This window comes from Chinchilla lanigera, unplaced genomic scaffold, assembly GCF_000276665.1.
Source record: "Chinchilla lanigera isolate Chin_1 unplaced genomic scaffold, ChiLan1.0 scaffold00016, whole genome shotgun sequence".
Taxonomy (NCBI): domain Eukaryota; kingdom Metazoa; phylum Chordata; class Mammalia; order Rodentia; family Chinchillidae; genus Chinchilla; species Chinchilla lanigera.
The window spans coordinates 25,785,326-25,810,896 of NW_004955417.1; the positions used below are offsets into that span (position 1 = coordinate 25,785,326).

Genomic DNA, 25,571 nt, shown 5'->3' on the forward strand with positions numbered 1-25,571 from the left:
GTTGAGATGGAACACAGACAAGCCAACATCAGATACTTGGTCAGGGGCGGTGCTAGAGGCAGTGGGATTCAGCCCCACTATGACCTCTGGGAAGTGAGGAGTGTTTTTACAGAATTGTTCCCCTGGATTGGAGGCTGAAGCTTTCCCTCTGACTCCTGGACCCATCTGGTTGAGCTGTGATCTCTAAGGTACTAGCATCTAACCTTGCGTGCCATCTTGGTATGAGGGGTGCTGTATTGATATGGGGGGGTGCCACCTTAGTATGGGAGTCCTCTGAGGCAGAGCACAGGGGTCTCTGCGTAAATGGGAGACAGTTCAGGCAGCAGAGATGAGTCTCTCCTCGGGATAGCCCAGCAGAGCTCTGGCTGATGCCACAGGTGAGCAGAAGGGCTCTGTATCAAGGGTGTAGACATTCAAGTCTTAAAGACAAGTCAGAAGGCATTTGCAAGTTATTGTGTACATTGGCGCTATGCTGCAGGGGTGAAGTGAAATGTATTCCTGGCCTGCTTTAGGAACTTGGAGTACATGGCCAAACGGGACACACGAAAACCTCTAACCATTCTGAGCTTGTATTCTAGAGGGAGTGGCAGAATACAGACAAGAAGCCTAGGAAGTAAGTGGTAATGTACAGAAGAAAGACGCAGGCACTATGGGAAGTAAATGTAAGCAGCTGGTGCAGTGAAAGGGGGTGGGCTGTCATTTTTAGCGACGTGGACAGCAGGCTTTGGAGGACATAACATTTGAGCCAGGACTTGAAGGAGTCAAAGGAGGGAGCCATGAGGGAGGATGCTGAGGAAGACTGTGGGCCTATGAGGGGAGGATCCTCATCAGGGAGTCAGTGGCACTATGTGGACAGAGCAGAGAGAGCATTGCAGGAGATAGACTCAGAGCCATGACTAGGCTAGATATATATTGGACTGTAGGCTGTTGTGTAAACATGGCTTTTACTCTGAGATAAGTGGGAAATATGGAAATCATTTAAAATCTTCAAGTTTGTAGCAGCACAATCATGATAGCTAAACCTTGGAAGTGGCCTATATGTCCATCAACAGATAAATGGAATGAAAATGTCTTATTTAATATAAAATAGAGTATTACTCTGCCATAAAGAAGGATAAAAGGGAGGCATTTGTAGGAAAATGGAGGCACCTTGAGACCATCATGTTAAGTGAAATAAACCGGACACACGAGTTTAAATATTGCATGGTTTCTTTTGTGTGAGAAACCCAAAATATAAATAAAGAGCAAAATAAAAGACAGCTAACAGGAAGTGGGAAGGTAGATGTTTCTCAAAAGGGGACGGGACCAAGAGATGGGGGGGAGGGTGGAAGGGGAGAGAAAGGGGAGGCAAGAAGAACAAAGATGAGTTATCTACATGCAACGACCCCCAAGAGGAACATGACCATCGTGCACTGCAAACACAGAGTAACGCAAAATAAAAATCGAGAAAGCCTGAGGGAATCTAAGAGAGAAAGAAAAAGGAAAACCTAATGGAGAAACTAAGGATTTCTCACTCTTTGCATTAATTTCAAAAGGAGCAAAAAGGAGCAAGGCAATGGGGAAGGGCAGCTGACCACAAAGCGGGATGAAGAAAAAAAATCATTAAGAGGGGGAAGTGGTGGCATTTTGAGTGCTGTAAAAACGCTCAGGCACAGAGATGTTGATGTGGGCGTGGCCATCTCCCATGGGCGTCCACACTTCCGGCCTGCCTGGGCCACCTGAGCGGAGAGGAATTGTCTTGGGCCACATGTAAATATGTAATATAATTCATGTGTGGAAGCAATGAATCTATGAATTTATTTTTCATATTCGTATCAGACCATTAATGCAGAAGAGGGCAAGCAGGCAAGTGGTCCACAGTCTGTGGTTAGACACTCTCACTACCTTGCCTGGGGCAAGAAGAAGAGGTTGGCCAAGTAGAAGTCTTAGACATTTGATCCCGAGGTAGTTGTGTGGTGAGGAGGTGACCGGCAGCCTGGTCTCCTCCCCTGCAGTGTGGGCAGGGCCTGTGTCTGGCTTGGTGATGGACTGGATGTGGTTCCACTATTCACTGTCAAAGCCCTCATTTTGCTAGAGGTCCTTTCTAGCCTCCTCACTGGCACGAAGCGAGTGGTTAGGTGGGAAGGCCTGTGTGACCAGGTTGCTTTCTTCTCCAGGCTGCATTCTCCAACAGACAACCTGCAAGAGCCTCCACCTGAGGCCAGCAAGGAAATGAGACCCTCAGTGCTATAAAGAGTGGGAAATGAATTCCACCAGCACAAGAATGGACCTGATCATGGACTCTTACAACACTCCATCAAGCACTTTGCTGAGTCACCTTTCCACCTCGGGATTAAGTAACCAACACATACAAGGTAGAGGAGAAATATTCACACTGGATCGTGGATTCTGAGATTTTAGTCCAGGTTTTCCTGGCTCCCAGGCAGAAACAGCGTGGTGGAAGGGCATGGCGGAAGGAAAGCTGCTCACTATGGCAGCCAGGAAACAGAGAGCACGAAGAGCCCAAGAGGACACCCACAACTTAAAGGAGGAGAGGTTTAGTTTGGCTCACAGTTTGTAGAGGTTTAGTCCATAGTCAGTGGGCTCCAAGGCGGGATGGCCTGGCATCACCGAGGAGAAACAGTCTATGGCAGGGCAGGCAAGAAGCAGACAGCGATCAAGGAAAGAGGAAGGGAGATAGACCCTTCCAGGCCACGCCCCCAGGGACCCACTTCCTCGAGCCAGGCTTCATCTCCCAACACCATATTTAGCTACAAGCTCATCGCTGGTGAGTATCATGCCTCCAAAATCCAGTCACCTCCCAAAAGCCCCACCTATCCGTGCACGAGCCTCTGGGAGAGCATCTAGATAGAAACCATGACCACGATCCAATCTCCTCTCTAGAAGTCTTGTTATCCAGGCAGATTGATAATTGCTGTTAACCCTTACACCCTTCCTGGCCAGCACCTTGCCTGTAGGCTTCAGAGAGCCCACCTACCCCATGGCCAGATTCTGACCCACAGAAACAGGGAGGTAGCTAAGATGACTCACAAGCTGGATACGGCAGATTCAGAGGGGAGGATAAATTGAAGATGTATTCCAAACTTAATCTAATTTAGCTTATATGTTTATTATCTGCCATTCTTCACTCAGATGTAGCTCTGTGACAGGAGGGAACTCGGTTTTACTTATACAGGAGTATGGATCTCAAGCCCTTTAAAAACTGTTCTAAGCATCTAGGGTTGGGACATAAATGTTGGTTGAATGACAGTGAAACCCAGCAGCTGGTCCCCTGTTAATACAGACTGGTGAACTGGCTGCTTAGCCACTGCTTCCAAGGCGTAGGCTTCCAGGTCAGATTTTCTAAAGAATACACATATTCACCTTCCCCATGATTTACTGGCTTTGCCTACACACCGTGCTGGTAGCAGTACACAAACAGTAAAATGTCTGGTAACGCTCTTCTAACAAGCTAGACAAATATTTTATTTGGACTGTGTGCATTTGCCAAAAAGTAAAGACAGATGCTTTATACTCCGAATTTCCTCTAAATAGCCAGACTCCTTTTAGTTTTGCGATTGCTAAAGGAGACACCAAAAGCATCATCATTTTGCAGTCTTGATTCACAGTGATTTATGTGGGCCGATGAGCTGGGCATTGGTGACATTGCCAATAAAGTGCAGGTGGCCCGCCTCAACCAGACACCGCAGACTTTAACAGGTATTAACTTCGGAATGGAAGGGTTGGGGAAGCAGAGTTAAATCTTGAAGTAAAGATTTGTTTGAAATCAAGGAGGTTTCAAATGAGTGTCTCTGCAGAGGTCCTGTTGGTGCTCTCTTTGTGTGGAAAACACACCCTCACTTGTGGGCAGGCAGCCTTCTAAAAGCTGGCCCTCAGGTGGAGCAGACCACCTGTTTGACTGTCATGCATCTCAGGGTTAGCCTTCTGAGGTGAAGCCCCGAGAGACAGCAATGCTGCAAAACTACTCAGTTCTCTGGTGTTCAGTGTTTTGGGCAGAGGAAGAGAAATACCATTTCTCTGCAAGAGCTCGCACTTAAGCTGAAGCGAAGCCTCAGTGTCTGTCTTGGAAAATCCCTCCCTTCTTCAGCAGGGTCTGATCCAATCCAAACCCCATACTGTAGGATTTGGCAGCCAAATCCCTCCCGGGGCTGCTAGGCCTTGCAGATTTAGACCCTGCTACCTGTTCCACGGAAGGGTTTGTAGCCAGGAGACCTGGACACTTAATGTTGCTCTTGGTGGAGTGTGCCGCTGACCCTCTTCTCCAGAAGGTAGAAAAACAAACCGGTGAATGCAGCACAGAAACGAGCTGAGGAACATGCATAGTGACAATGTCTAGATCTGGCTTGGAAAGAGTCATCAGTAAAGGACAGGAACTGCAGTCAGAATCTGGTAGCAGTAACTTACATGCGTTTGCTGGAAAACCTCCATCATTCACATTAAATCTTTTAAGTAAAACAAAACTCCACCCTCCAAGGACTTTTAAAGATGGCAGCAACGCTTCGTTACCACGAATTCAGGCCTCTGAACCAGTGCATGGCTCGGTTCATCTAAACCAAGAGACATTTAGAATCTCATCCATCACGGGTCTTGGTTGTCGTCTTAGTTCAGAGTAGGAATTTGGCTGGAGCAGTGAAACTCCGGGCAAAGGATGGCTGTAAAGACCTGCTTGTAAGCTGGGTTTATCTTGCCCTGCTGCTGAGTCTTGATGGAACCCCTGAGATGGTCTAATGCCTGCTGAGGATAACACTCTGCCCAGTGCTGTCAGGCCCATGTCGGAGGTCCCCCACCACGGTGGAGGGCTCACACAGCATCTCCCCTGAGGCCAGATCTGCTGGGGCTGGGGAGCGAGTGACGCTGACTTTGGGGAGAGGCGACCGCGGTTCTCAACGTCACACATTTCTAATGAATGAAGGAATGCTAGGGCGCACCCAGCGCTATTCTGACAAGAGCAGCGAGGAATGGCCCTGCACACACCACGGGAAATTTCCAGCTATGTAAGTGGTCACGGCTTTTTGGGTGCAATGGAATGATGGGAAGATGGCTGTAGCCTATTGTCTGGATTTTCATTTCCGTGAACTGGCCCAAACCAGAAATCCAACTCTTACTGTTTGAAGTGCCCCCTCTCATGACGCAGGGGTCTGTGTGGACCCAGAAGAGGCTGGATGACAGTGACATTTGCAGCTATCTTCAATGACTGCAGTGCCTTCTGGGTGTCAGTTCTCTCGAGAGCAGGTGATTATTTGGGTTATATAAGTGCTCGATTCTTTCTAGTGTTGTCGCCTAGGTTTCCAAGGTGCTCATATTGGTCCCAAGAGCTATCACAATACATTTTCTCCTGTTTCAAAACCTTGTCATATGGGCCAAATATAGCTCAGTGGCGTAAGCCCCTGCCTGGCAAGCACAAGGTCCTGAGTTCAATTCCCAGTACCAAAAAACAAAACAAAACAAAACCTTGTCATACTGCCAGCTGGGACACAGCAGGACAAAACACACAGGGCAATGCACCTGGGCACAGTGGCGGGAGAGCAAAGGTGGCAAATGCTCCTCCTAGGGCCTCATGCTCACCTGGGCAGTTACTTTTCACATTTACATGTCATAAACCTATAGTGCAGCACAGCTGCCTGGTACAAAATTACTTAGGCCCACTCTGACTTTGGTGTGAGTGCTTTATCAGTGCTGATTTGCACACCATGGACATACATAGTAGAGAAATATACACGTCAGCTTCTGTCTTTGCCATGCCACTCTTGGATGAAGAATCCTCTTGCTGCAAGCATTCTCCTTGTTTTCACAAGTTCGTTCTCTTCGTTTGGCCTCACTGGCATTGTTACACCATGGTCCTACTTATTCTATCATAGCTTACTGTGGAGAAGGACATTCTTTAGTTGATTTTTCAATGTATTATCTATTTGGGACTTCGGGCCTGATAAAGCCACATGATTGTTTAATTCTGGAGGAAGTCTAGCAAAGGCATTGGTGGAAAGGAAATGATAGCAGGACCTGTGTCCCTGTGGAGAGCCACGGGGACAGCACTAAATGCTTTGCTGAGATTTGCTGAATGATAACAGGATGGCTAACGAAGTCGTCTCATTCCTGTGATAATTCAGTTGTATTGTCCTCACTAATCCTGTTAATTATTCCTCCCATTTGCCCTGTTGCTGCTTTTTTTTGTATCCCAATAAAAGGCTAAGGAGGATGGTAATCGAGGCTTCAGTCCGAGAGCCTGCAAGCCCCTTGATCCATAACTGTCTCTCTCGTTTTTTTCATCTGTGGGCACCTCGTTCTCGAGATCTGTTACAGTAGACAGAAACGGACTATACACCAACAGCTTATGGTTCCACCAGCACCTCAGATACCCAGCCACACCCATTCACAGGTCCATCGAAGCTCCTCATGCTCCGAAACAGACTGGAGGGCCCAGCGGGTGCGTATGTGACTATTGTTTCCCAGTGCCCGGCATCAAAGGACTCAGTGTGCTGCCCCATGCTGAGGAAGGTGGTTGGAAACACACACCTTAATTAGCCAGGGCAAGAGCAGAAAACACAATAAAATCAAAGGCAAATGCAGTAGTTCAGCACCTTAACTTCTAGACAGGATATTTTGCTAGAGATATTTTCCCCTGCATTCCAATCGAGTAGGGATAGGAGAGAGAAGGGGCGTGGTGCAGGAGGCCCCAGACATCACTGCAAGCAGGGGAGCTGGATGGGGCACACAGACGCTACTGTGCTATTCTGCCTCGGAGACCGAGAGCTTATGTGGGACCCAGAGAGATCTGACAGCAGTTTGTAAGTGCTCCAGAGCTCATCTTACCACACGGAGCTGGAACGCTAAGCTTGGCTGGATGGGAGGCAAATGAAACAGCCAATGAGGGGAGAAGGGAAGGCGGGCCTGCTCACAGGAACCTGGGAAACTCCACAGGGATGTGCACTGGTTTGCAACTCGTAATTGTAACGTTTTATCAGCATGTGTGTTTTTAACAAATGCAAAACTGCATAGTTAACCAGTTTTATTATTATCACTTAGAACATTTAAATAAATGATACACTTCTATAAAATAAAATGTTTCACTGTTATCTGGCGGAAGGCCTGGTCCATCTGGAACTGTCGCCAGTGACCGGCAGCAGCCGCCTTTCTCGCTGCGTCCTGGGTGAGTGAGACTCAGCAGGAAGATGTGGCCACGGCCATCACCACCGTTATTTTCTGTAATTTCCATCCTCCTATAGCCGGTAATCTTCAGGTCTGAAAGACAAACATCAGCATTTATTTCTCATGAACCATTATTTCATTTTCTCCTAGCTGAGGAAGGAAGATTATTTTTCCAACTTAAAAGGAAAAGTAACTCTTCACTGAGAAACCTCTACAAACATTTTATGTAAGTATTTGGTACAAAATACTAAGGCCAAAACATAACAAAATGCAAGTTCCATGAAAATTCCGAAGTCCTTCTGAAGGTGTAAGTATGATCACCTTGTGCTTATAGACACATGCATCTAGTAAGTTAAATTCACCTTCTCTCTTCTAATTTTGAACACTTCATCTCACAGAAAAAAATTACTGTGCTTTTTTAAGTTTAAAATTGATACAAAGTATAGATTGACCTTACAAAGTCAAATTTTCTTTCTTTTTAATTTTGGTTAAAATCTGAACTGAACAAGAACCAAATCAAATTCAATGGTTAGATTTGATGTCGATCTTATGAGGAAACCTGATTCGGTTTCTCGTTCGGTTCAGTTTGTGACCAGAATTGTGGACAGAAGTGATTTGTGAACCCAGGCATGAACGTAATGACATCTAAGAGTCACTTCCCTTAGCAAATTAAAACAAAAATTTCAAGGAAGTGTTAAATAAAATGAAGGAAAGGACCATAACAGACAAAATGAGAATAAAAAATTTTAAATGCAAAATGTTTTAGTGCCTTATTATCTCTCAATAGTATACTGACAGTATCAGGTACTCACTACGGCTATAGCTGTGAAATATTTAATCCTTCGAGTTCCTTTCAAAAGTGATTAAGCTGTCCTGAAATGACTTATCTAGTTCCGTCCACACTTACAGCACGTTTTTTTGCACTGAATACTCACAAGATACCAGACAGCCCAGCTAAGAGCACCCGTCTACTGGCTGAGGAAAAGAACCGCACTGCGACTTTCAGCAGTGTATTGTTAACAGTGGAGCAGGCCCTGGTCCGGGAAGCCAGCCGGATCTGCTGCCCCGGATCTGCCACCAACAACCATGAGAAGAGCAAACGGCGCTGTCGCTGTCCTGAGATCTTCCCAACGTAAAAACCTCAGCGTGGTCTGGGAAACGATGATGTGATGTGGCGTCTGCAGGCGGCTCTGAGCGCAGCCTTTTAACCTTTGCTGCATGACTCCAGTGATCAAAGCGGCTCCTGGGTACAGGACACCAGGGCACTGGAAGAAGTGCTGTGTTCCCTGTCCAGCTGGTTCATGTCACTGTACGGCAGCGGTGGCGGGGCCGCTGGAAAGAAATTGAAGCTAATGTACCGTTTGGCTCTGGGCAATTGAATTTTTACAGGGAAGGCTCCCGCTCCAGGTCAAAGCAAAGTGGGGAGGCTGCCTTTGCGTGGGACCGAGTCCAGCACTGGCCATGAGAGTGAAGGGTGCAGCCACATGTGGACACTGACCTTGAGGAAGCGGGGTGCAGTGGACTGACAACTGCTGGTCAACTTGGAATATCCAGCTGAAATGAACCAGCGTGGTGCTAGGTGTGTGAGGCCCACCTGAGAGTTGTTGCTGCGTAAGAGGCAGAATAGAGGGGAAGAAGCTGTAGGTTCTCCTGAGGACCTTGTCATGCTGGCTTTGCTGATGAACTTGGCTGCTCTCACGGCCAATGGAGCTCCGGACCTTACTGACACTGAGAATAGCTCCGGTTCACTTTAGAGGAGCTCTGGTTCTCACTTTGAGCATTGCTTTCCAGCTCCGGAGGGAAAGATGGTGCACTGCTCAGTCTTCTGGAGAAGCTTGTTGCACTGTCTTTCCTGATGGGAGCTCGGCTTTCCCCATCGTAGAGGAGCTCCGGACCTCACTGTTCGTGAGGATGGCTGTGGTAGTTTTTGGGAGAGCTCTGGTTCATACTTTGAGTGTCGCTTTCTGGCTCTAGTGCAGATCCCTCAGCCTGCTAGCACAGATCCCTCATCCCGCTGGCACAGACTTCCTAGCTTCCACCACTGACCTCTGGGCCTTCCCAGCACAGATCCGTGAAACAGGCCTGCATGAGATACTGTCATGGGCTCTTGGCCACCAGCTGGACTCATGCAGGGCGTTGTTATGAACTCTAGGTCTTCAGTTAGACCATTCAGGGTATTATCATGGGATCCAGGCCCTCAGCTGGATTCTTTGGTCTTTAGTGTGTGGGCAGATGTCCTGCCCTCTTTGTATATGACTCTTTGGGTGGTTGTTATAAAACAATCTTATAAATTATGTATCCTGTATTACACTCTTCCCCTTGCAAAACCCCAAACCACCACAGGGGACTAAGGAAGCCCACCTGTGTCTAGAGAAGAAAGCCTTCTGGAGGAAGGGACGAGCTGGAGGCCGAGGGCTGTCAGAGCCGCTAAGTGATGTGCAGCAGCCAGGGCAGACGGTCTGGAGGATGAGCGAGGCCAGGGCTCCCGAAGACGCCCATGCACTGACTGCTGGGATCCAGGGCCAGGCTGCACTGTGCATCACGCCGGAAACAGAGGACCGAGCTGGTGCGTCATGTGTGAGGGAACGGGAGGCAGCTGGAGCTCCGTGGAGACCTCGGCACAGCTCCGCTCATATCCCGATCAGGACCGCGCAGCAGCCCCTCGGCTCCAGTGAAGTGCAGACACTCCAGGGTGCACCCCAGGACTCCCTGACGGCCCAGCTCACCCTTCTGCATCTCAGCCCCTCCAGCCGTTTGCTGCTCCTCCACGGCCCGGGCTTGGGCTCTGCAGCTTCCTCTGTGGGGATATGTCTGTCTTCTCCCGCCTGGCCAGCCCGACTCCTCCTTCACAATGCAACCCAGTGGCCGTGTCTCCTGGCGAGCTCCTCACGATGTCCCTTCCTCGGGACGGCCCGCGACTCCGTCCCACACCCCCAGCTGCACCTCCCATTGCCCTGGCTCTGCCTTGTGAACAGCACGCGTTGGGAGTTTTCTCAGGTGCCACAAAGCACCGCAACGGCTCTGTGAATCACGCTACCTTATCCTCGGGGCCGCTTTCTGAGAAAGCCACTGCGACTGACCCCGTCTTACAATGCCAAAGCTGGGGCTGCGAGTGCCCTGTGGCTGGTACTGGATGCGTAAAGGAGGAGTGGCGGGGATCCCCCTGGCCACAGTGCTTGCGGGCACCACCTCACCCCACTGGACACCCGTCGCCCACCAGGTCCCCCGATGGCCGAGTCCCGCAGCCAGCACGGCCCGACACACAGCAGACGCTGGCCAGGTGTCCTGTTGGTGTGGGGAGGGCCCTGACCATGCCACCGCGCACAAACTCATCCTCCCCTCCTGCTGCGCCGACAAAACCAGGATCCTCTTCAGATCCAGGCCGGGGCGCTGTGGGCCACAGGACTTGAGCTAGAAACCGCCTGTCCTACTGGAGGCAGTAAGGGACGCCCCTCTTCCCCTGGCCAGCACATTCATGGCTCTTCCCACCCCTCCATCGGAGAGGAACCTGCGATAACACAGGGAGGGCAGGAGGCGCTATCTGCTCTGGCGCTGCCTAAACCCAGAGGGGAGGGCCGGGGACATAGCTCAGAGGCGTAAGTGCCTGTCTGGCAAGCGCAAGGTCCTGAGTTCGATTCCCGGTACAAAAAAAAAAAAAAAGCCCAGCTGGGCACAAAAATCGCTGGACTCTGGCGGAAGCCAATTGTGAGTGCACTCAGGCCTCGCTGCTTCGCAGGATCGGCCCCGACCTGACACGGCTCTCACGGGGCAGAGGCGGCGGCGATCAGTGGAGGCCACACCAGCAGCGGGCAGCACGCTTCCTCCTGCCAGTGGCGGCTCCCACGCTACAGGGTTGCCCTCCTGGCTCCTTAGCGACCCGAAGGTGCTACTGACGGGCTGTTGCTGCTTTTCTGATACAGTAACACCTGTTAGCAACAGGGCTCAATACTGAAATTCCTTTAGAGTTTATCATCAAAGAGCTACACTGCAGCTTTCCCAACATGTGCGTGTCACCATATTTAGGTTCTTTAAAAGGTGCTGGCCCATTTATGGCAACACTGCCCTGACCACAGTTGATCTCTGATTACGCAGCTCACACCTCTCCTCTTTGTGCTGAGATCGCCTAACCTAGACATGAGGTTAACAGACCCTCAAGGCCAGGTGCTGGGCTCAGAGCAGCTCTCTGCTCTCTGCGGATGCTTCCATGAGCCCGCTGGCTGAGCTTCCCGCCCGGGACCACAAGCGGATTCATGTTCTTCATCTGCCCTCTTTGTTCCAATGGAAGTAGCAAATTACACAGTTTTAACATAAAATATATGAATTTAATATATTTGTAAATAGTAACAGTACTCTAAAGTAATCTGTAGAATCTTTGGATATTTCAAATGCTCTTACAGAAAGCTAAAAACCATCAACTTTTATGCTGTTTGATGGAAACTACAGATATTTGCTTTTTGATAGAAGTATAAGTTGACTGTATTTAAACACAATTAACCTCGATCTTTCCTCAGACACGTAATACAACGTATCCAAAATTAGGTACAGTTGAATTTAGAACACAGACTGTTAAGAAGAAAAGTTTCTACTTTGGCTACAGTTATTAAGGAAGCTTTAGGTACCAAAGAGCAAAGTATGGATATGAACCACACTTTATGAATTGAAAGCTAATTTCTTTTACAGAGGGTATGATTTCATGCATGCATCCATTCATGCAACACACATTTGGGCAGGTGTGTTGCTCCTACTGCAGCTGATGGGAACAGAGTAGCAGGTGGGAGGAGAAGAACGCATTTGCTAGCAGAGGGATGTTTTATAGCCGTGTAACATACATGACATATAATATATAGCACAGCTATAACATGCCAGAGATTTCTTTATACATATATATTTTTGACCTTTGAGAGAGGTAGTGGTTTTAAGCTTTCACATGTGTACTTAGGATATACTTGGGAGATTAATGAATCTTCCGGGAATCAGCTAACCTAAGATTCTTACTCCATCCTCTAGACTGTGGTACTTTTCATACCCAGCACGTGTTCTGCAGCAGCGACCTGTCTGACAAGTAAGAGTCACATAGGCAGGAAACTGCCCTTCAGCGGTGCACCTTCTGAAAACCCTGTTACTTTTCTGGACGGGAGGTCTGTGTGCTCTAGTGCGGTGGTGAGGGCTCCAAAGCTGTTACGTCACATCACACTCCCCGGGACTCTCAGTGTCTACGGCAGATCCCTCACCATACCCGTCCTCGGGAAACACCACCTGCCCCTCCCAACAGGAAAAAGCACATCTCAAAACGCAGATTCAAACTCAGAATAGAGAAAGGCCAGAGGGCCACACTACTACACTATCTTGAAAATAAGATCATTTCAATAGGAGAATTTACTTTTTGACTTCAGGAGAATACTTATAATAGAGATTTTAGCGGACACTGTAAAATTATGAAAAACCCCCAAATTTATGAATAAGCAGAAGCATAAAGTTATTGAGCCCATGGTTGGCCACAGTTCAGCTGGCGACAGGATTAGACCCATTAGGATAATTTAGCTTCCAAGGAAATCGTTTAGAATAAACCATTTCAGGAAATCTGCGCGGTCACAGATTCCTGAAAGATGTTAGTTGGATCTGGTAGTGCCTGCCTATAACTCCAGTTAGTAAGGGGCTGAGACATGAGGATCTTAAATTAAAGGCCAGCCTGGGCAACTTAGAGACCCTATCTTGGAAAGAAGGAAGGAAGGAAGAGAGGGAGGGAGGGAAGGAAGGGAGGCAGGTGAAAGGAAAGGAAGGAAAAGGCAAGGCAGAGAGAAGAAAAGGGTTGAGGACAGAGCTTGCCTAGCATGCAGCAGGCCTGGCTCCGATCCCTGGTAAAAACCACTTAGCTGTACAGGGAACAGCGAGGAGGGGTGACAGGCACTGCGGCTGGTTATCACCTTTACCACCGGAACCCATGCTGGCGGGGACTTGTAAGTGACCTGGCTTTGTTGCACACAGGGACTTGCCTTCTGCTTCGCCAGCCAGTGCTGAGTTGCTCCTCCCTGGGGCCGACCCACCGGAGCCCCCCTCAGGACGGGAGCGCTGCGCCGAGGGCCTGAGCCGGTGCTGCACTGGCTGGGAAAGCTGGAAAGTCATTCCGTGCCCGAGCCCAGCTCATAACTTCTCGCTGTAAAGAGCGGCAAATTAAGTGAAGTCTTGTGGGAGAGGCCACACGACTGGGCCAGCAGCAAACTCTGGAAAATCTTGAAGCTGTCCGGACCCTGGCTCCTTATGGAATTAAAAAAGGTAAAGTCTTTCTTCATTGTCTGAGTTTCGTACTCTACAAACACACAAGTACGCTGTTTTCAGGATCAGTTTAAGTAAGGCCGAGCCCCCCACTTTCTGGGCTTAGCAGTGCTCCTTCCTATCAGCGTCTGCCTAGCTGAGGTCCTTGCTGGCCTCTGGCAGGGATGGGCTCAGGTGGACGCTCACCAAAGCCCATCCCAGGCCACCGTCCGCTCCCGGAACCTGCCTCCCTCCTACACAGCTGGAGCCCCGCTACAACCTCTGCTCCACTGGGCTGACCCTCGACCTGGCCTTCACCCCTCCGCCTCTCCCAGGCAGCGATGACGCCCTCCTCACAGCGCACGCTGAGAAGTACGCGCAGGCGCGTGGGCTGCACCGGGAAGATCTGCCTTAGAGCCTGCGACGATGCTCGCTCTGCGCAGTCTCTGTACAAAGGCCAAGGTACTGCTTACAAGGAGGCGTGATGAGCAAGGAGTCAGGATGCAAAGCAATTCAGCGAAATGCTCCAACTACCTAGCTTCTCCTAAGCCCTCCTGGAGAATCTGTAAAAATGGAAAATAAAAATTCCAAATGATTCAAAATTTATTTCTGGCCTTCATGCTGAAAAATTTCCATTACAATCACAGCATTACCATTTCCATGACTATAAGAGTTTTGTAATATGCTGAAAAAACTGCAATAATCATGGAAGTAATTACTCATAGTATTAATGGAAGTTGTCCATTGGAAAGCTAAAATTTCAAGCAACTAAACAATAAAAAAAGGATCATGCTATTCTTTATTCTTTCTTCTCATGAAAAAGAAATTTTAAGTGCAAACCCCACACTCTCCATCCACACACAGCAAACACATGCCTATTCTGTTTCATCAGGAAACAAACAATATAACTTCGCAATAGTTTCTTGCAAAATTTATATATTCACAAAATATAAAAATACTAACATGCTAAGCACATCCACTAATTTAAGAAGCAAGATGAACAGCTACTATGTACTACCCATATGAGAAAACGGCTTTAGTTTTTGAAAAAAGTAGCTTTGGGGCCAGGGATGTAGCTCAGCGGCACAGCACCTGCCTGGCAGGCGCAAGGTCCTGAGTTTGATTCTCAGTACCAAAACAAAAAGCAACAAAGCTTTGCCATAAATTTTGGTTTTATTCTTTATTTCTTACAGTTTTTTAAATGACTGAAGAATGAATTATTAGCAAAAAAAGCCTAACACATGCTCAAATTAGTTCTGAAGACTATAACTTTTATAAGTGATTTAAAATAATTTAGGGGAAATTACAATTAAAATAATTTTACTAATCATCTACTTGGTCAAAGCTCAGTTTGATAATTAGAACTGTCCAAGAGCTTTTAGTACCCAAAGAAGAGTTAATAACCTTACACTTTACGAAAGTTAGCGGAAGTCCCGAGGATGGTATCTAGCTGTGTGCTGGAAATGCATTTTAAGTTCATTGCTCGGGACCCGAGCCAAGGCCAGCTATCTATCCGTGCGCGTTCACTGTGCACGACCCAGGTGCCTCTGCAGCAGTCAGGCCTCTGTGGTCCACATCTGACCTGCCTTGAATGACCGCCAGTTACCGCATTCCCAAGGAAGATTATATTCTTGGCTTAGCCACTTTGGGTGGAACCAAAGCACATTTGAAGCAGTTTCCTCCTCCAAAAGGAGAAGACTTTTTTTCCTATAGAGGCAAGCCTTCCAATAATGAGAAATCCCATTTTCATGGCAGTCAGTTGCGGAGTGCATGCTAACGTACATAATGTTTACTGCTAGGACTTTAGGAAACGGGGGAAACAGACATGTCAGTGTCCAGTGATACAGTCACCAGCCGTATGTGCGGCCACGAAATTTACATTTATTAAGTCGCACAAAGTCACAAATCCAGATGCCCAGGCCCACTGGCCGCAGCGCAAGAGCCCTCCGTCACTGGGCTGCGGTGTGCGGAGTGCAGGTGGAAGGGTTTCTCTCCCTGCAGAAAGCTCTACTAGGCAGCTCTGGGCTAAAGATCATCTATTTTGAGACACTAAGTTTTCGGTTAACCCTGAAATGCCGTTTCGCCCCTGGTCACACGCTTTTCATGTGACAAAGAGTCGCTGGGCTTGGTGAAAGCTCTAATGTGCTGTGAGAACAAAGTCTGAACGATTTAGGTTAAGCGGCCAGAGTACGTATGCCATGGAACGTCCTGCAGGTTTGGTAAATGTATATCTACTTCAGCACCGTGGAAACAGAAGTTAACACATGGTGGGTAAGAATTTATGAGGAAAGATTCTAACTTTAATGAGCCATAAAGCAGTCTAGTGTCTAATACATATTCCTGCCACAGGGAAATTTGGAATGAAAAGAAAGGGTAGGAAAACCCAACTCAATAGGGTAGGAAAACCCAACTCAACAGGGTAGGAAAACCCAACTCAGCAGTGCACCCGTGGCTCTAACTTTCTCACATGTCTCCCTAAAAATAACTTCAGAAAAGCCTTTCTAGTCTTATTCACCTAGGGAAGACACTCAAGTCATCTTCTCATTTATCTCAAAGGAAGGAGGGATCATTTAGAAAAACGAGAGCTCTGATAACAAAGCACCAGGTAGAACATGTTGGGAATGGCTAATACTTGAACAGACTGCTTTGGTTATACTGCCTTCGAGTACATTTCAGAACCGTGATACACAACTTCCCAGTTCACATGCACGTGGCCCAACACCTGACTCACTAGCACCTTTGGTGTTTCCAGTTAGAATGAAAAAGGTATCTCAGGCTTCCTGGTGAGGAGTATAAGATCTCCGACAGTGGGATTTGTCTAAGGTGATCACCTGTATTCGTCGGATTATTAGAGGAAGGGCACAGGCCAAAACTCGTAGGACTACTTCACATACTGTTCTAGCATACAACGTATCACAGCTCTGTATTTGGAGTAGCTACAACCTAACCGCATCTACAAAAACACTGCATCAGCAAGCACACTGAAACAATACAGGTTTGTAATAAGAAAACTTATTCTCCTGGTCTGTGCTTCTGGGGTTCACATCTGCAGCTGCTTGCTCACCTGCTCTTCCAGTCAGACCCTGAAGTACGATCAGTTCCGTCGCATGGTGAAGAAACTTAGTGCAGATGCAGAAACTGAGGCCCAGAATGATGTGGAATTAGGTACTAAAAGGACAAGAACTGAGTCTAGGGTGAATTTTTTTTAAACTTCATGTTAAGCAACTCATGACAACTTCAACATCATTTTTTAGGGGAAAGAGTTCATTTTTCAAAAACACTTAATGTGCACCTCCAAGGAGTGAGTCCTCAGCACCACGGCGGCTTCAGGCAGTCGGGCCGAGTGCCGAGCACGAGCGTGCCCTCCCCGCGCCGCTGGGCCGCACTCCACCAGGCCACGCACAGTGCAAGGCGCAGAGAGCTCTCCAGGAGCTCCCCAGAAAGTGAGCTTTCCGACTCACAGTGATGGGATTTTAGGTATTACTGCATCTTTCTGTGTCTGCATTTTCTTGTTTGCCAAAAACAGAGATAAAAGTCCTCACCTGTGAGCTTGCTCAGAGGATTAGACAGGGTAAAGCACACTGGAAACGCTCTGGTAGAGCTTTCGACTTTCACTCCTGCTACCAGTCCAGGGAGACAAGTACAAACATGCATGGAAATGAAGGAGACGCTTCCGCGTAGCGATGAAAGCCGTGAGAGGCAAAGTGGCTCTGTATTTCCTGCCCCCCCCTTCCCCACCTTCACGCGTAATGAAAGCTGCTAGAGGGAATGGTGTCACTGTTTCGTTCCATAAATGTCTGTCAAATGCCTACTTAACACGCCGGACACCGCACTCAGCGCTAGACTAGTGTGTGGGTCCCTCAAGAAACCTAGTAAGGGAAACGAGACCGTAAACAGTTGATCCACACGCTTCATTACACTCGGATACGCACAGCAGCTGGGAAGGAAAGTGTGTATGAGGCCCGGCAGCGGGGAGCATAAATCACCTGGGATTATGGGAGGGAACACCCAAGGAAGTGCATTCGAATGCCCATCTGCAAATCCCAGAGAAGCCTGGAAACAATTAGACGGCAGACAGGCTGTCAAATCTTAGTAGCTTTATGGCCCTGAGATAGCTGGAATTGTATGGAGGGAAGGAAAAAGGTTTTGTTTTTATTTGGCTCAAGACTAAAATTCCAGAATTAATGACTTTTCATTAGATGATATCCTTGACATATGAAGCAATCTGGAAAGCAGTCGGACCTAGAGTCCTTGGTTTCAGGATAATGACACTGCAGTTCCCATGGCCCAAGAAGACAGGCCGCACAAGGGCGTCTCCCAGCACCCTGCGCTTACCGAGCAGGTCTGGGGCTCAGGGACTGCGGCTCCCACAGCGACACCTGAGTTTCTCTGCAGGCAGCAGCTGCTGTGCTTCCAAGGGGGTGAAAATGAATCCCTCTCCCCACTCTCAGGGCTATTCCCGTTCTGCTGTGGAAGCAGGACACCGAACACCATGTTAAAGGTAAGAGCACACAGGCACACTTACGGGGACCAGACTTGGGGGAAGGCCGCGATCTCCTCCTGGGTGTACTCGTCCAGACGCCTGGGCACCTTCCGGGGCTGAGGGAGCTCCTCCACTAAGTTCCTGAGGAGATCTTCCGGAACATCCTGCGGCAAGCACATGGGGTTAGTTCTCTTAAAACAGCTTTCTTCGTGATCAGTCAGTGACACCCGGATTGAAAAATAAGCAAAAGAATGTTTAAGAATAAGGAAAATGATCACTTCTAAAGTCATCTGTATAAAATCCCTGAAAAGTACAATGGACCAGTGATACAGCTGATGCTATTCTAATACAGGAATGTACTTGACTTAATTTTGAATGTACTGTTTCACTCCTCCTCTTCATGATGATGGAGAAAAGGCCCTGCCCTAACATCAACGATCACAGCCCAGGTCGGCGGCACCCGCTGCCGCTCTTTCAATCTGTGCGTCGGGTTGCTGCCAGAAGAACATGTTCGGAACTGAAAATGTGCTGGACCTCTGAGCTGCACTCCTCCTGGGAACTAGAGGCTGTGTTAAGAACTGAGGAGATAAAGGAGGATGGCCCCGCCACCACCTTTCAAGGCTCAGTCATGCTCAGCTCGCACCCGTCAGGGCTCGGGTCTCAGGCTTGCTAGCGCCCCTAGCTGTGCCAGTGTGCCGCTCTGAGCCGCCTGACTCGCTCCTGCACACCCGCCCAGGGCCCGGTCTCCGCGCCCACCCTTGCGCGGCCCGCAGGCAGGCACGTACCGCGAGCCACCGCCAAGGGCGGCTGAACACAACGGGGACCGGGAGGCACACACTGAGCCCAGACGGGAAGAAGCCCGGACGTGAGGGCAACCGGAGCCGAAGACTGAAGCCTGAGCCGGAGCCAGGGACGGTGGAGGGAGCAGAAAGTGCGGAGTGCGCGCTACCTGCCCTGGCTGTGCTGAAGGCGGCGCCTCCGGTGCCCCGGCCCTCGGAGCCCGCGGAGGTGAGCAGAGCAGGCTGCTCTGGGCCGGGCTCGGCTGGGCTCCTACACCGCAGACGAGGCAAGGGGAGGTGCGCGGGCGTCCCCGGTGCCCCACTGGGCCCAAAGCCTTCCCCGGGAGGAGCATTAGCTCAGGCACGCGCGACCGTGGCAGACAGCTGGGGGGCGGCGGGCAACGGCACCCACACCCACACCCCCATCCACGAGAGCGGCACCCCGGGAGTGCCCTCGGCCTCTCCCCAAGGAGATCCAGTTCCTTTTCCTGTCAGAGTGGGCGCCGCCAAGACGAATTCTACACACAGCTCCTCAAGGGGAGCAGAGTAAACCGGGAATCAGGACCCGGCCGAGAACATGGCAGCAACGCACACAGTTTTGAGCAACCACTGCATTTGGAGAATCAGACACATTTATAACAGCTTTAGACTCACAGGCTTGTCCTGCATTGTCAACTTGTTCTAAACCCTAACATAGCAAAACAGTTAGAAGATGTTTTAAAATGTAAAATGGACCACTACAATGTCAATTTGCCTGGGCCGGGCCACTGTTACAATACACAAAACACAACAGATAGTACTGCTAATGTTTCTTCACAGAGAATATGCTAACAGTAATTATATCCCTTCTCCCACTTGATCAGTACATTCAAAGCAGCAAGCATACTTGCACGGAATCAGCACAAGCAGATGCACAGAACACTGATCACAGTTTTTACTTGGGAAAGGGGCTATCAATTTTATATTTTACACTTTATAGGGAAGTCATTACATACATGTACACAGGCACACATGTGTGCATGTTTGAGCACACTCTTCAGTCTGGGTGGGAGTTGGCACATGCATATAACACATCTCAATCCCTTTTTCACCGCCTTCCTGCCCTTCACCTCATCCATCTTTACTTTGAGACAGGGTCTTGCAAAGGTTGGGCTTACACCGTTGATCCTCCTGCCTCAGCTTCCCAGAGTGCTGGGATCATGGGTGGGCGCCACCACACCCAGCTAGAAGGACAACCTGAAAAGCCGCAAGTGCGGGGTCAGCAGAGGCATGCTGATGTGTAGCAGGCAGAATGGAGTTCTGACTGAAACCAGCCTTCCAGATGTCCTCACTCACAGGAGTTCCCTGATGCAGAGGAACTGGAGCTGCCGAGGAGGCAGCGTGTGCGCGTGCACACACACACACACACACACACACGCGCACGCGCAGCCCAGGCGAGGGAGAGGGCTGCCCCTCATCCGCAGGCGGGGCGGCCCCCAGATGTGACCGGCCTGAGCACAGGGCTGGAGGGCGCCCTCCCCGAGGGGGCGAGGGAAAGGGCAAGTGCAGAGGACACACGTGTGGCCGGCTGAGCATTCTTTTTCTTTTGCAACTTTTTATCTTAACACGACATGTTTGCTGTCTCTCTTTTATCTATAAATCCTTTTTAGGTGAAGCTTGAGAACAGCTTATAAATAGTTCGACTCCAACTATCCCAGCGTATTTCTCCTAAAGACAAAGGTAGCTGCTCGTTAGCGGCATTTCAATTTCATGTTCAGGAAAATTAACAGCAGTGAAGTAATTCTTATCTAACAGAGCACATATCCCGACTTCCCAAATCAGTCCACTGTCGTCTTACCCCGCCCCCCACGTGGTCTAGTCAAGGGCCACTGGCCCCATCCGTTACTGTACGGTGCTGTGTACACGTCGGCCTAGTGTCCTTCCCGGGGAAGGCTCCTCCTGCCTTTTATTCATTTTCCTCATGAAATAAGCAACCTGACCCGTTCAGGCCAGTTACATCGCAGAACATTCTCATCTCTGCGACACCCAAGGTTCAGATTAAGCATCTTTTGGGCAGGCTGCTACCCAGGCTGAGCCTTTGCAGCTCACAGCAGGAGGAACATGAGGTCCTTCCTCTTCCCGGCTGCCGAGTTGCCCGCCAGACCTCTAGAGGTCAAAGCACCTTTCCCCTTTCCAGCAAGACTGGCCTGCGGCGTGACATTCTGAAATCCTACGGGCGATCTCTTCAAAACAGCGCTGCCACTGCTGGCTTCTCTAATCTACTCCTTCCACACTCACAGGGCAGTCTTCACTACAAAGCAAAAATGCTTTGTGGTAGGCACGGTGAGCTCTCTGGTTCTTGATTTTCATGTGAGGCACTGTACTGTGAGCCCCACACGGTCCCGTGCTTGGCCAGTAGGCTCCACTGCAGGCCGCCTGGGTGCCCTCCTACGTCTCTGCGTTGTTGAGCCTTAATTTTCATTGCTTTCAATTATTTACTGCTATCAATAATAGAGAAGTAGCCATTACTATTAATTCCCCAGCAGTCTCAGTGATAGCAATTTACCCTGAAGGCACACAGAGATGCCTGCCTCTTCCGTGCACTTTGGTTTGCTGCGGCCTTGCTCCCCGGGGCTCCCGCTGGGTGGAGCGTGCTGGACTCCCAGGGCAAGGGAGGAGTCACTTCCTGTGCCCTTGATGGGAAAATGTCTTGCGCTGGGATATTTACCAATTTATTCTGGGGGAGTTGAGCTTATTTATTTTATAGTCTGAAATTACTCTGCTAATTTACTGTTCAACTGAACTACCATGAGCATCTAAAACATTCATACTTCCCTGACTGCACTGTACTGGAATAAATAATTATCATTAAGTAATAGTTACTAGTTTTTCTGAATAACATTACAATAAATCATTCGCTGAAAAATTCTGACAGTAAACCCAGAAGCAAGAGTTTAAATTCTTGTGCTTGATCCTGCAATGGTTATACTGCTTCGCACGTTACCTCAGAGGTGGAGCGAACCCCGAAATCACCCCACTCTCTCTGGAAAGCAGAAGCCACAGTTCATCATTTTGTCAAGGCGTGAACAACTCACTCAGTAGAAATCATCACTCATGCATTGCTTAAGCTTGCAGACAGCTCATAAGGAGGGGAACAGCAGTTGCTATAAGCTGACATTTTGGAGTGAATTTCCACACTACTCCTTCAGCACAGCTGTGAGGACAACAACTGTAACCGCGGCAATCCCAGCAGCTCGCACTCGCTGGGCCAGGCTGTTGTGAGCGCGTCACGAGCACACCGCGCCTCATTTCACTCTTACGACAGCCTTCTGACACAGGTTCGCTATTATGTCCCCTTCCCGGGTGAGAAGAGAGGTCAAAAGTGTCTGCACCGTGTCCACCACCAAGTCCATGCGGGCACACGGATTCTAACTCCGGCAGCCAGGGTCCGGAGACTATGCTTAACTATTTTCCCTAGACTGAGAAAAGCGTAACAGTAATAAATAAAAATATACTTTAAAAAAGTACTTTTTAGCTGGATAAATTTTGAATAGGTACAAGGATTGTGAAGTGAAATGATGGGGAAAAATCAGCAACCAAAGCATTAGTAATCCATGACTCACTGAAGGCTTGGCCTTGTCAAATAAAAAGTAAACGAACTTAATACCTTTCTTTTCACAGCTGAAACTACCAATGGGACCCTCTACTTCCTGGGGGCTTCTCTACACGAAAGCAGTTAGTAAAATGAAACAACAACAAAAACAAAACCCAGAACTTGTAGTTTTGATTTTTAGTCCAATAATGGCTCATTTTATAGCTTAAAATAAGACTAATTATCATAAATAAATAAATATATATATATCACATATATCCAGTTTTAAGCACAAAAATATGCGAGATTAGGATCAAATTGTTCCAAGAGAGCCTGCGGCACTGAGGTGGAAGGAAGCACGATGCCTGACGGGAGCCCGGGCAGGGCATCGCCACCAACGCCCAGCGACTCACCTCGTCTGGAAAGAGATGAAGCCTCTGCATCATGGTTCTCCTGTGCAGGTTTTTGGGCAGCATGCCATACACAGCGAGCTTCACGATCTGAAAAACAGATACGCGCGGCGCTGACGTGACTCGGGAAAGGCGGCCAGCGAGGACGGTATGTGGAAGCAAGCAACAGAAAAGGGACATCCACTACTTTGCACCCACTATTTGCTTTAGGCGCTCTTTGTGTAATTTACTATTCATTTAGAAAAAAGGACAAGATCAATAATCCATGTGTGTCCTAATTTTTGATAGCAATCAAAAAATTTTCCAAACTTCTGTGTGAATCTGCGGCTCAAATCCTCTGTCACACACTCGCTAGGCAGAACCTTGGGCGCCTTCGGCCTGCTTCCACCCGGCAGACGCCAAACGTCTCCCTTCATCAACTGAGACCGACCCTGTGCGACACAAGCGTGCAGTTCTCCTGGTTACTGGTCACCACAAGCTTACTATGTGGACAGTGGGAAATGACTCATTTTTAAATCCTACCATGCTGCAAAGCAGGATTATAACTAGCTTCATTTCACAGATGAGAAAACAGATTTACCGAGGATAGAGACCTCCTCCAGTTCCATGTACCTAACTCGTGGTGGTGCTGGGGTTCAAACCAGGCAGCCCGACTCCCAGAGCACACACAGAGAGCACAGGTGCAGTGCATTCGTAATGCGTCCTCTCCACAACCTACCAAGACAGCGGGTACTGTTCTCCAGGACCCATTCCTGAGGGGCGAACGAGCTGTTCTGTGATCACCTTTTTCCTCTTAAAGGTACTCCCACTGTTGATCTGGATGTAGTTTTATGTGTTCTTTCCCCAGAGGAAGCCTCCGAGGGCCTCTGGGCACGGGATGCCTGCATACTGCCCTCGAGCGCTCAGGAAAGTGCTCCTGGAGACCCGGCGTGTTAAACTGGTCTACTGTTAGTACTCAGATCCAAGGGTGCAATTTGATGTGTGCTAAAACAAACCCACTACAGCAACATGTGAAACAAAGCTGCATGACATGAGGGCCCCTGTTCCTTTTATTTTCTCATCACATCAGACCCCCAAACCTCAGGACGTACAGAGGCTAACGACATGCAGCAGAGATTACTGTTTTGTGCTGTTATGGCTTTATGCGCTCGAGACTTTATTATACATAGATTTCACCATCAAAGTTGAAAGCAATGATAAATTCACTTCCGCAGTCACACAAGCTCTACTGTAACTGGCCACTTCCCATGTGGCAGAGTGGCTACTACAGTGCACACGAAACATTTCCCCAGGACAGCTTTTCTTTTGCAGTAGTAGGGACTGGGCCCTGGGCCATCGCACCAAGCTGCAACCCAAGCCCTTCATAAAAATCTTTCCTTTGAGACACGTTCACACTAAATTGTCCAGGCAACTTGAGCTTGAATGCTCCTAACTCGGCCTCCCAAAGTACTGGGATCACTGGCCTGTGTGACAAGATCAGGTACATTTTTAATGCTTTAAAGGTCATACAATGAACTGACAATGTTAAGACTACTTTGCATCTTTTCTGGATAAGCAAGTCATTACCTCCTCTGAATATTATTATTATAGGGATTGTATTGCATTAGTAGGGCTACCTGACACTTGGTATTTATAATCATAAAAATGTAGTTGTATTTATTTGAGTTACCAAATAAGTACTTTAAAAATATCTGTTCCATTAAAAAAAATATAAACGTCACACTAAAACTAGGAAAAGATAGAAAATGTGAAAAGGTTACAAGCTAACAGGAAGAAAAAACAGATACACAAACACACGGTAAACAAAAAAATCAATGTGAAGAGTACATCAGTGCAATCAAGGAATTCTAGGTGTGTAGACTTAGGGATAAGCTTTAGAAGGTACAAAGACAGGAGAAGGAAGGGTTAATAAACACTCAAGACCTTCCTCATATAATCTGCAATCCAGGGGCCGGTGGCATTTATTGCACAAAAAATAACTTCAGTAAGTAAAAGAAAGAGAAAATATAAGAAAATACAAGGACAGAAAACTTCTTAAACTAAAATACATAAGACAGGGATAAAGGATATGAAGAAAGAACTCAATGTATTTACTTGAAATTAGAATGTTCTATTTACAAGAATATAAAATATACTCAACGAACTACTATTGCTCATTTAGCTATTAAATATCAAGTAATGTATTTTACCAACATTCCAAGGCTATACCAGTAATCAGGGTCCATTAATGAAACAAATGATCTGAAAAGTTCCACGAAGAAAGTTCTAATTAGCAAATTATGACTGTAGGCAGAGCCCACTGTTCCAGACAAGCATTGGGAGTGAACTGGAAACAAAATAACTGACTTCTTCCTGAAGTCATTCTTTTCAGAATTCAAAGACAAAATTAAGATTTAAAAAAACTTGAGCTCTTTCACCAAGCAAAACTGCAGATGATTTAACTCTGAAATATTTTCTAATTCTTTATCAGGCATTTTATAATAATTTCAATTTTTGCTCATAAAAATGATTCTAAACAATTTTTATAAGTGTTATCAAATGTTAGATTTCTTACATTAAAAAGTTGGGCTATACTGCCTCCTAGAGCCCAATGAAAACACAGAAAATAATTTTTAAATTAAAAAAATTTTTGAAATATAAAACTATGGCCCGGGTGTGGTGCCGCACGCCGGTAAGCCCAGTACTCAGGAGGCTGAGGCAGGGGGATCATTGTGAGTTTGAGACCAGCCTGGGCTACAAAGTGAGCTCAAGGCCAGCCTGAACTGCACAGGGAGACCGTGTCTCAAAAAAAACAAAGAAAAGGACAACAACAACAAAAAACTATGATGTGTTTTAACAGTTATGGAAATACTGTCAGCTGCCTTTATAACTTTTAATCTATTCAAGTCAAAGCATTAAAAATAAAATACAGTGACCTGTAATACTCTTTA

General features: G+C 47.9%; 1 protein-coding gene across 2 annotated transcripts in view; it reads right to left on the bottom strand.

The window, feature by feature from the left end:
• Window positions 1-6,989: 6,989 nt before the first annotated feature.
• Window positions 6,990-25,571, bottom strand: part of Mrpl13 (mitochondrial ribosomal protein L13) — a 31,849-nt gene continuing 13,267 nt past the window's right edge. For both annotated transcript variants that reach the window (XM_005381917.1, XM_013512839.1), the window contains exons 5-7: window positions 22,645-22,731; window positions 17,924-18,045; window positions 6,990-7,239 (exon numbers count right to left, since the gene is read on the bottom strand). In XM_005381917.1, coding sequence (XP_005381974.1) covers window positions 7,218-7,239; window positions 17,924-18,045; window positions 22,645-22,731 — 231 coding nt within the window. In that variant the 3' untranslated portion in view covers window positions 6,990-7,217. The remainder of the gene's footprint in view (window positions 7,240-17,923; window positions 18,046-22,644; window positions 22,732-25,571) is intronic.